The following is a 12,345-nucleotide window of genomic DNA, read 5'->3' on the forward strand; positions in this document are numbered from 1 at the left end:
ACCTGTTACCCATGTCCAGTAGTAGCTTCCCTCCAGATCCTGGCAACTGTGAATCTGCTTTCTGTCTCTCCATGTTTGCCTGTTCTGGAATTTCTTCTATATAGGCAGGACTTCTGGTCATGGGAGACAGAGCCCAAAGGAAAGATGGTTTGAAGTACCAGAGCTCAGCAGGCAACTCCGATGTTACCTGTAAGATTCCCATACAGATACAAATACTATATTCAATTATCTAAAATGTTTATTCTTATTAGTCATCTAATCTTACAGAGGTTTTTCGATAATTGCTATGCATAACATGCCTGGCATCAGGTTTTCTAATGTCCTTTTTTTTTGGTGCATGTTGAATTCTCATTTTGGTTTGAATTGTGCTCTGTGATTGTTGATGTTGAGCAATACATCATTTTAACAACCACTCTCAATACAATGGACTATTTAAATTTATAGACATTTGTTTGGTTTGAATAACTTTTCACTCTTTTATTGTTAAGATCTTCAGCCCAAGAATCTCCAAAAGATATTTCTTTTTCCTAACAGAACCAACAAGAGTAATAACTAATTTTCTAATTTTATTATTTTTACTGCAGTCCTGATGTGTGTAAACTGTGTATACTTGAGGTCTTGTTTCTTCTATTTAGCACAGTGTTCATGTGTGTAACAGTTTGTTCCATTTCATTGCTATGTAGTAGTACATTGTATTAATAGACCATTGTTTTTAGTGAGCTCTAGAAATGATCCCTTAGAAGTTTTTTGTTTTGTTTTGTTTTGATACAGTGGTTGAACCCAGGGTTTTGAGTATACTGAAAGTGCTCCACTACTGACCTATATCTCCAGCTCACAATTTTATGTTCCTTCAATCAATTTATCTGTTATAGAATAGATTGTTTTCAGCCCTCAGTTATTATAAATAGGGTTGCTGTGTGCATTTTGGTGTGTTATTTGGTTGACTTATCTTATTTCCTTGAATATTTTTAATCATGATTATTTCAATTTTACAAATTGTTAAATTTATTCCTCACCCTATTCATTACATCCTAGGTTGGTAAGCTCTTCAAATTTAAGCCATTAAGCCAAATTTTCTTTATGATCCAAGTGATTTTAGATTATAAACATAGGTTCAACAAAGTATTAAGAAATACTTGTTATATCATTGTTTTTTGGGGAAAAAAGATGTGTTGTGTGACCTTTCACTTCATGGAGTCCTGATGGGATGGTCAATTCCTCAAAGTTGATGTTTGACCCTAACCCTCAAATATTTTGGTAGAAGGATAACTGCAGTTTTCACATTCCAAGGACCAGAGCTTCACCTCCAACATCACGAGCAAAGCTAGCATTATGTCTCATCCATTTGGGCTTAGTTTGCTTGGCTATCTTGACAGCTTACAAAGGGAGGACCCCTGGCTGCATTGTTACAGTGACCCAACCTGTGTAATATATATAGTGGTTTTCATGTAGTTGGTGGTCTCTTTTCTAATGGAATTACAGACTCTTAGTGGACATTAGTTATCTTCAGTCAGCTTATATGCTATAATTTGGAAACTTTCTCCAGTGATAGTTATTTTTTTCTTCAAAAACTATCATAGATGACATTTTTAGATATCTGAAATGTTATAAAACATTTTTAGTATTTCATTATATCATTTTTAAAAATTATGGTTAATCAGTATATGTTTAATTGAAATGATATCTCAGTATTTCATTTGATCATATTTTGAAGTATTTAACATATATAGTTTAACACATATATTTCCCTTCTCCTCCAACCATGGAAAAAAGATAACCAAACATAATTTGCATACAATTAATTTAATATGACTCTTTTATTTTAAGTGACCTTTTCTGTGTTTAAAATATAAAAATTTTTCTATTTTTTTTCTTTCTGTCCTCAAAATTCCGCTGTGGATGATACCATTTTTGCTGATAACAGCTTTATCAGGTACGGCTCCTCAGTATCTTGTTGCGCTCATGGATGTGCTGTTGAACCTCCTGAGGGGAAGTCTTTCACTTTCACTCTTCTGTGTTTATTTGATCAGTGCTATGAGTGTTGGATGAATGTTACCAGACTTTGAAGTTTAGGAAAATCTTTGAATCTAAAAGAAGTTTGCCAAAATTTTTTGTTATCTGTGCTTTGAAGTATAATTTTAAGTGCTTAGTTGTGAGTCTCTGCTTTCTGTATTATTGATTTGTACATAATTCTCTGTTTTTCCTTTTTACATTTGTTTGTATACATATCTGTGTTATTCTTAATGTATGTGTGTTTAAAAGTGAGTGCATTACTAACTCTAATCTGTCTCCTACCCAGGCTTTTGTCAAGCTGTGTTCTGTTAAATACATTAATCCAAGATACTCACTAGAGTGGTATACAAGGTTTTATCAAGTCAGTTGGGTATATCACATCACTTAGAGATTATCCAGACACATTATCATATAAAGATTCTGATTTTTGCAGTAAATAATTTATCCATCTTTATTTATTTCATCACCTTCCATAAATGCTTGATGTGGAAAATGCAATAAAAATTATGAATAAGGTTTTCTTTAAAGATTTTTAAAACATCAAATAAAATTGGCTGCATCTAACTTCAAAATTTAAAGCATTTCGATAACTGAGGAGTGTGTTTTCCTGTAGAAATTACATTTTTTAAGTACAGTATTGATGTTTTTCCCCTGAGAAATTACTTTTCAGTATTTTGGAATCTTTAAAGAGAATCTGTAAGACTATAAAGATTGTGCTTTTTTTGTTGAAAAGGATTTCTTTGTTTTGTTTATGCTATTGTCATTGATTGCTAAAACTATTTATCTTCCATATGAATTTATGTGTATATTTAAAAAGCATGTTTACTGTTTCAGATAGCATGACACAGGAAAGGAGACCTCCCAAACTAGCCTTTATGTCAAGAGGTGTTGGTGACAAAGGTTCATCTAGTCATAATAAACCAAAGGTTACAGGTATGGGTGCCATTCTTGGTAGCTTATATGATAAACTGATTTCTCATGTTAAATAAGCTATATGCTATTATGTTTGTATAGGCATATGTACATATTATTTGTTCAGACATTTTTATGTAAACTAAAATGGAATGCACCTGATTTAAAGTGAGGATGTAGTAAAGAAACCATGGAAAGTCAGGTGGTGGTGATGCATGCGGTTAATCTCAGTGCTCAGGACAGAGACAGGTAAATCTGTGTGATTTCCAGGCCAGCCTGGTCTACAGAGTTCCAGGACAGGCTCCAAAGCTACAGAGATACCCTGTCTTGAAAAACAAAACAAAAAAGAAACTACAGAGATGGCCACCCCATGAATTGTGGGGGGAGGTTTTTATTATGGATAAAAGAGAGAGAACAGCTGGTGGTGGCACGCACCTTTAATCCCAGTACTGAGTTCAAGGCCAGTCTGGTTTACAAAGCAAGTTCCAGGACAGCCAAGGCACAGGGAAACCCTGTTTAGAGAGAGAGAAACACACACAACCAGGGGCATTTGAAAGAGTCCAGAGCAAAGAGAAAGAGCAGCCGACTGGACATGACCAGGCTATCTGCAAGAGAAGTGAGAATGGTGGAGGCAAGGGGATAATCTTGCCTTTACATGGAGAACAAATGGATGGCTGGTGGTAGGGAAACCCATGAGCTGGAGGGGGTTTAGGGTAGGGGAGGAGGTGAGGAAAGCTAGGATGTTAACTTGGGCTGTGCAATGTGTAACAGGTACTTGTGATATTGATGGAGCCTGGAGGCCAGCATGTGCTTTATCTTAATTGGCAAATTTCAGGCCAATGGAGACCCTCTTCAAAAGAAAACAAAACATCAACAAGATGATGGCTCTTGAGGAGTAACACACACACACACACACACACACACACACCCCTTCTCAATTATATTCCCACATATCATACAGAAAAGATACCATACATCACTACTCTCAAATTTAAAAAAGCTATAGGTTTCTTGTTTGCAGATGAGTTTTGATAAGTTTCCTATGCTGATTTTAAACTTCTGGACTCTGAGTAACTGTCTACAGGTGTGCCACATAAAGTATGAGTTGAACTATTTGGTGCAGAACCTTTTGCTTAAAATTGAAAAAAAAATTGGCTTCAGTATGGGTTGTAGAATTCTTACTGATAACTAACAAAGTGTGTGTTTGTAGTTAATACAGTGGCAGGGAAGTGTCTATACCTGTTAGTGATGCAGGTATCATTTCTTCTTACTTACCAATCACCCTATAAAACAATGGTTCTCAACCTTCATAATGCTGTGTTTTAATACAATTCCTCATGCTGTGGTGACCCCCAACTATTGTTGCTACTTCATAACTGTAATTTTGCTACTGTTATGAATACATAATGTCTAATATGTGACCCCCAAAGGGGTCACTGTCTACAGGTTGAGAAATGTGACTATAAATCCATGAGGTATGTGGAAGCTAACAGAAAGAGAGTTGTGTGTTCTCTACATCTATCATGGGGAAGTTTCTGGAACAGAAATTTTTATTTAGAGTTTTGGGATTCAACCTGCATTATATCTAGTTATCAAGACTCATAATTAATCTCCAGTTGAGTTTGTCCTACAATAAATCTACTTTGTGAGAAATTATGGTGCTTCATTTTTTCAGATATGAGTAATTTAAGAAATTTTATTTATATTATATTCATTTATTACTATATTATTTGTATTATGACACTTTATTCACTTACTTTCTTTACAACTGAAACTCTGGGAATTCCAAGTTAACATCCTTGCCCATGAGCTTCTTACACACACCAGAAAGTTTTCACTGGTGCTCCACTTGTTCTACTGAGCTTTGTCTAAATGAACCTTGTGAGCCGGTTGTCAACCATTCACATGGATCCTCTTACCCACAGTTTCACTTGGGAAGAGCCAGCACCCAAGGATGGTGTCATGCTCTGCTGTCAGGGTATGGCTGCTGGGCACTTCTGCTTATTTTTTGTACAGCTTTTTGGAGTTGACTTGGGCAGAGTCCTTCTCTGAGCAATGAAGACTGCATGCTTCCCACTAAACTTTTTCTCTTAATTCACAAACTATCTGGACTTGGATTTGCTGGAAAGATTTCAGTTGAAGAACTGGTACTAAAATTGTGATGGCTTTTTGACCACTGTGAACTTCAATTTCCTTGGCCATGGTGATGTTTAGTTCCCAAAGCTGTGCCTTGAGATCTGAGGTCATCTCCAGTGCAAGCAACCAGACTTGAAGTCACCTAGCTTCTATCCTTTGTGCTTCAGAATCTTGGCACTTGAGCTTAACTTGGCCTCCTCCTGAGTGGAGATAAGTGCCCATGGATCACCCGGGTTGTGGACTGAATTCCCAGGGCCATTGATGAGCACAGGCCAGATAATTCAGTGTATTCCCACCCAGGGCACAGGGCCCGCTGCTCCAGAGGTTCCCAAAGAGTCTGTCCTCTGAAACTGCAAAAAAGAAGATATTTTATTAATTAAATTCTAAGATGTTTATATAGCAAATCTAAAAAGAAATTTAAATTAATTTCTTTTGTAATGTTGGCGATCAAAGTCAACAGGACCTTATATTATACATGGCTGGGTAAGTACTTTACTACCTCAGGTAGTGCTCCAGACACTGAAGTTGATCTTTTTGTTTGTTTTGTTTAGCTACTTACCCAAACTAGCACAGGACTCCAATACTGCGTCATACACACACCTGAATTTTTAAACATAATTTTGTTCATAGTTTGTATTTGTATTATACCATTTGAAGATTATGAAGGGAAATTATAATCATGAGTCACTTTTTAATGGGATGCATTCTGAGAAGTGCATCATTAGGTAGTTGTGTTTTTCTTTGACCATCATAGAATGGACTTCACAAACCTTGGTGAAAGAACTCTGTGTATATCTAGGCTCTAAAACACTGTTGCATGTTTGTTCTTTTTTTTTTTTTTTTTGGCTGAAATGTCCTTATATGGCAGGGGTTCTCATCCTCTGGGTCGTGACCCCTTTGGGGATCCAATGACCCTTTTACTAGGGTCACTTAAGACCATTGGAAAATATAAATATTTATATTACAATTCATAACAGTAGCATAATTACAGTTATGAAGTAGCAACAAAAATAATTTTAAGGTTGGGGGATTGCCACAACATGAGGAACTGTATTAAAAAGTAACAACATTGGGACAGTTTCTCTGTATAGTCCTTGTATCCTGGAACTTGCTCAATAGACCAGGCTCAGATCTGCCTGCCTTTGCCTCCCAAGTGCTGGGATTAAAGGCCTGAGGCACCATTGCCCACCAGAATGGTTTGTTAGAACTTTAATATAAAAGTGACCAGGTTTACTTGTTCCTGCTCTCTTCTGTGTTGATTAATTACCAAGCTTTTAAAACTGAAGACAACAATATAATAACATGTAAATTAATTATGAGCAGTTGGTAATACCATATGCATATTAATTTATTTATAAAATGCCTATTATAACATATTGACTTTTTAAAAAAGAAACTCTTCTTGTTCCATAGGATCTACCTCAGACCCTGGAAGTAGAAGCAGATCTGAATTATTTTATACCTTAAATGGGTCATCTGTTGACTCACAACAACAATCCAAATCTAAAAATCCATGGTACATTGATGAAGGTAATCTATAATTTTAGTCCTCTTTGTAATGAGCCTCTCTGATATGTAAGGGAAAAATGCCTTTTTCATCGATATTTGTAGTTTTTGGAAACAGTGAATAGATCGTTTCTGGTATGCCAATATTGCTGAACTAAAATATTAAACATAGTTTGAACTATACTACTATTAAGGTTGAGGATGCATTGAGTAGTCTGTTCTTTTTTTCTTCCCTACTCTGAGACAGGGTTTCTCAGTATAATAGTTCTGGCTGTCTAGAACCTGCCTCTTTATCCCTGAGTTCTTGGATTAAAGGTGTGTGCCACTATGCCCAGCAGTTTGTTCTTTTTCTTTCTTTCTTTTTATTAATTTATTATTTTACATTCCAATCCCTCCCTCCTCTCCTCCCAGCCCCTCCACTCTCCTCCCCTCCCATCTGCTCCTCGGAGAGGTCTAGGCTGGGCAAAGTATCTCTCCATATAGAGCTCTACTAAGTCAGTTTGTGCATTAGTGTTAGATCTTTGACCCACAGCCAATAGCCATATATTGTTGTCCCAGTCACACCATTATTAAGGAGTCTATATCAAGGGAGTGTATATCGGTCTTATGCAGGTTCCACATTTGTCAGACCTGAGTCAGTGATCTCTCACTAGCTCAGGTCAGCTGACTCTGTTCATATTTTCTCTGCTCCCTCACTTTGTCTTTCTGGTTTTGGGTTACCTCACTGACCATTTTTTTTTCCTAGTTCTGCCCATTTGCCCAGCAGTTTGTTCTTATCTCTAAATGCATCTTCTTAGGTCAAAGGTTTTTAGACATGAAGTGACTCATTTAAAGACTTTCATATCTTACTTCCTTTATAAAACACACTAACTTTTCTTGTTTCTTAGACATCATTTTCCTCTCATTTATTCATTGACTTCATCTGTTCAGCAAATAGTTATTGTAACAAAGAATAAAAATAGATATAGCCTGTAGTTGGTTGTTTTTTACTCTTAGCTCTTTAAGTCTTTTATTCTTTGGGAGGGGGGAGACCTGCCACCCATCTCCCAAATAAATCACATACACTGAGATTTATTCTTACTTATGAGTGCCTGATCTTAGCTTGGCCTGTTTCTTGCCAGCTTTTCTTAACCTAAATTATTACTACTATCTTTTACCTGGGCATTTTCCTTTCTTACTTCTATATATCTTACTTTCACTCTTAATCTGTGACTAGCTGGCTAGCTGGCTGCCTGGCTCATGACATCCTCCTTTCCTTGTTCTATCTTGCTCCTTCCCCCTTCCCAGTCAGTGGGCTGGACCCTCCAACATTAATCATTAATCCAGAAATTGCTCTACAGGCTAACCTATAGGCAATCTGATGGAGTGATTTCCTCAGTTGAGTTTCTTCTTCCCAAATAACTCTGCCTTGTGTCTAGTTGACAGAAACTAACAAGGACACCAGGGAAATGGTGCAACAAGAAGAATATTATATGTTAGGCCATGGAAATAGCATATATAAAGACCTCTGAAAAGAATGGAGCCCAGTAGATTAGAAATATCCAAAGGAGGAAGGGAAACAGCCAACAAGGCCAGGCTACACATAGCCTATTTATAACCCTCTGAAAGGAAATTGAAAAAATTTTATCAATGAGGTCCATAACCAGGTTTGCCTTTTGGAAATGGCATTCTGGTGTAGGACAGACAGTAGACTAAAGTGAGTGTAATAAGTGGATATCACTGAAGGCTGTTGCAGGACTCAGGAACTGATTATAATTTCTGAGATAGGACTTGGGAGAAGAGATAGAAGTAAATTGATATAAAGGGATATTGAGAATTGAAAGGAGTTATAGGTAGATTAAATGTAATAGTCGAGGAAGAAAGACATATCAATGGTGACCCTTGGTTTTCTGGATCATGTACTTAGATGCAGGAAGTAGGTGATGAGTTTGATTTTGAACATGTTTCATTAGATGGTCCCTTAAAGCTTCCCAGAGGTGAATAAATAGGCAGTTGAATGTGTAGTGTGTAGCATGGAAGAGAAGTAATAACTAGAGTTGTGTTTACACCAGAGGATTAAAGTTCTTTGAATAGCAGTGAGAGTGGGCAGGGATTGAAATGTTGAAGGACTTAATGGCTGGGGTGGGAGGAAGGTAAGTTGCTAATGGAGTCTAAGGAAGAGTAACAGTGGGGCTTTGGGGAAAACCAAGAGGTTGTTGAGTCAAGAGTGCTTTGAGTAAGTGAACAGCATCTTGAATTCTCTGAGAGGGCACGCGAAGTGAAGCCCATATAAAGCTCATCTGATGCAACCTCTGGAAGTCATTGTTGACCCCAGTCACTTCTGTCATGGGAAGATTTGATCAGAGGCTTGATTGGGGTGAGCTGAGGATACGGAATGAAGCAATTGAGATAGGACAAGAAGCTTGGGTTTCTTCCTCTGTTCCTGTGTGTGTGTGTATCTGTGTCTGTCTTTCTGTCTCTCCCCACTTTCCACCCTTTTGTGCATATGCCCAATTGCCTGGACATTCTTCTAGTTCCTCCAGTTTAATGGTCTAGCTGACTGCCGTTCACCTCTTAAACTGAAGCCCCTCCCCCCAGATTCTCACCCACTCTCTTAGGTTAGGTTAAATGTCCTTGAAGTGGTTTTGGTTACTAGCCTGTGTTTTCTATAAGTTCCTAGTACTTCTGCAGTGCTTGATATTCAGGAGATTCAGTAAACTAAATGAAAATGCGGATTTGTAGTATTGTAAGTCTCTATGATGACTACTTATTACATGGATTCAATTATAGGCTAAAGTACACAGTAAAAACCTGCAATTGCATAACATAGGCTACATATATACTTACACAGAAAGTGACCTGAGTGTGTATTCTCCACATCTGAACCCTGCACTGAGTGGGCTTTTGTGAGCATAGGCAGCATGACCTGCCCCCCTCAAGAATTCACCCTTGCCACACAGCGGGATCTATGTCAAACTGGTATTTCTTTAGGTGGGCCTGTCTCCTGGTGGGTTACTTTTGTTAGGATTGGTTTATACTACCAGTTCTCAGCTCTCTAACTTCTGGAGAGGGTCTGTCAGACCTGTGGCCTCTCCAGATGCTGCTGGTCTCTGGATTTGCATGGGGACCACCCAGGATGATGTGAAAAAGAGCGATCATGCCCTGTCATTGCAAGCAGCTTCACAGATGCTTTCCAAGGTACTGGTCGATTCCTAAGAAAAGGGAGCTAATGGAAATACAGGCTTTCATTATCTAGATGATGCTGTCTTCTAATTTATGCTGTGATTTCATCTCTCTTTTTTTTAAATACAAATTCTGTATTGTACTGGTGTCTTAGTTACCATCTATTGCTGTGAAAAGACACCATGACCAAGGCAATTCTTTTAAAAGAAATCATTTAATTTGGGCTTACTTGCAGTTTTAGAATGCTAGTTCATAATCATCATGGTGGGAAATGTATAGTCATGACACAGGGACAGTAACTGAGAGCTTTACATCCTGATCTGCAGGCAGCAGACAGAGAGACTGGGGCTGGTATGGGATTTTAAAACCTCAAAGCCCACCCACAGTGACACACCTTCTCCAATAAGGGCACACCTTCTAACCATTCTTATCCTTCTTAAACAGTTCCACTCCATAGTGACTAAACATTCAAATATATGAGCCTATGGGGACCATTCTCATTCAAACTACCATAACTAGGATATTTATAACTTCTTGATATACTAGAATCTGATGTATTGTTCAATAATTTCATGAAATAATATTGGTCCTAAATGACTTTTTTCCTCCTCCTCCTCCTCCTTTTTTTCTTTTTAATGTATATAGGTACTTTGTCTGCATGTACGTCTGCATACCAGAAGAGGGTATCAGATGGTTGTGAGCTTCCATGTGGTTGCTGGGAATTGAACTCAGGACTTTTGGAAGAGCAATGAGTACCCTTAACCACTGAGCCATCTCTCCAGCCCAGCTCTTTCATTCTTTCCTCCACTCTTTTCCACATTATTCCTTGAGTCTTAGAGGAGGTTGTATAAATGTCCTGTTTTAAGGTCAAATACTCAGCAGTTGTGTATTCTGCAGTTGTGCATTCTAAGTGTGATGGGTAGCCATGAGTCTGCACTCACCTCTGCTCACTACAAAGAGATTGTCTGACAAAGGATGAGTGTGGCATTTAAGACCCATAGCTTTTGAAATGATATCTCATGTTGGCTTGGTAACCTATTTACTAGTAAGAGCAAGGACCTCTCATTGATTTATTAGTTATTTGAATTTCTTCTGTGAATTACCTTTTCATATCTTTCATCCTTTTTTCTGGTTTTGTTGAAGTTATCTTCTGAGAAATGTGTATTACAAGTATTCTCTTCTTTGGCCCAAGGCCACTCTCACTACAGCCCCTTTTCATGAACAGGTTCTTAATTTTAACCAGATGATATTTGTTATTTCCCCTCATCGGGTTTATATTCTTACATCTAGTTATTCTCTTCCTTGAAGTCATTCAGAACATTGTTCTGTATTATATTCTAGACACACATTGTTTGCCAGTCACATTTTTTTATGCTATCTGGAACTGACTTTTGCAGAGTATGAATAAGATTCTGGCTTATTGCGTTGTTGCTACTGTTTGGTTTTGGTTTGCCAAGCTGGGGACTGATCTTAGGGCCTCACACTTGCCCTGCAAGCTCCTAGTATATTCCTAGTCCCAGTTTAATTTTTAAAAAATTGTGTGTGTGTGTGTGTGTTTGCACTTGTGTGAGTTCCTATGTACTCCATGCATGCAGGAGCCCACAGAGGCTAGAAGAAGGAATCAGATACCCTGAAACTGGAGTTACAGGCAACTGATCTGCCATGTGGGTGCTAGGAGCCAAACCCAGGTTCTCTGAAAGAGCTATAAGCACTCCTAACTGCTGAACAGATGCATCTCTCCAGCCACTAATGCTGTTAAACATATGTCTTATTGACTATCTCAGCAATATTAAAAGGTCATTCCTTCCTGCTGAGAAGCAGGGTGTGCCTGCCAGATGCATTTGTCACTTAAGGAAACAACTTTTGGCTGTTTTCTTTACTGTAAGTTTGTTTTCTTGAGTTATTTTCTTGGTGTTTATTTTGACTTAAGCTTTTTTATTCTTTTTTCTCTCTTTCACTAATTCTTGCTCTCTTTTTGTTCTGTCTTTCTGATACACCAAGCTATATGTGAGTTAATTAATACTAGCTTTTTTCAAAAATAAGCTGGCAATAATTTTCTTTTAAAAGCATTACTTATTCCACAGATATTCTTTATTCTTTGATTTCTTTTTTGTCTTTTTTCTTTATTTTTAAATTTTTTGTCTTCAATCCATGGGCTATTTAGAATTGTTACTTTATTTTTTGTATTTGTTCATACTAATTTCTAACTTAGTCATTATGGGGGAAGAATATAACCTATGTGACACTGACCAGACATAGATGAGCAATTGGGTGCCAGATTATTGATATGGAAAAATGTTGCAGGATTTCCCACCCAGTTCTGCCGCCGCCGCCTCAGAGCCCCAAATAAACACTCGGATACTATAGTTATGAATACTGTTGGCCTGTGACTAGGGCTTCTTATTGGCTAGCTCTGTCTTAATTGTTAGCCCATAATTACTAATCTATGTATATCTACATGGTCTTCTCTTACTGGAGAACAAGTCCGGACCTGTTACTCCTCTGTGTCCTACATCATGACTTACTCTGCCTATGTTTCCCAGAATCCTCCTCATCTCCTAGTCCCACCTATCTTGCTTCCTTATTGGCCAACAGTGCTTTATTCATCAACCAAAA

The 12,345-nt window shown here is 37.7% G+C and overlaps 1 protein-coding gene and 1 pseudogene across 1 annotated transcript in view; one reads left to right on the forward strand and one right to left on the reverse strand.

The window, feature by feature from the left end:
* The window catches only part of Cyld (CYLD lysine 63 deubiquitinase), a 53,957-nt gene that overhangs the window by 19,912 nt on the left and 21,700 nt on the right, over window positions 1-12,345 (forward strand). Inside the window, 3 exon segments of the mRNA XM_013119919.3 lie at window positions 1,925-1,933; window positions 2,848-2,946; window positions 6,475-6,591. Coding sequence (XP_012975373.1) covers window positions 1,925-1,933; window positions 2,848-2,946; window positions 6,475-6,591 — 225 coding nt within the window.
* LOC106021864 lies at window positions 4,688-5,653 on the reverse strand (annotated as a pseudogene).

The sequence above is a fragment of the Mesocricetus auratus genome, unplaced genomic scaffold, assembly GCF_017639785.1.
Source record: "Mesocricetus auratus isolate SY011 unplaced genomic scaffold, BCM_Maur_2.0 Super-Scaffold_100045, whole genome shotgun sequence".
In the NCBI taxonomy this organism is placed as follows: Eukaryota; Metazoa; Chordata; class Mammalia; order Rodentia; family Cricetidae; genus Mesocricetus; species Mesocricetus auratus.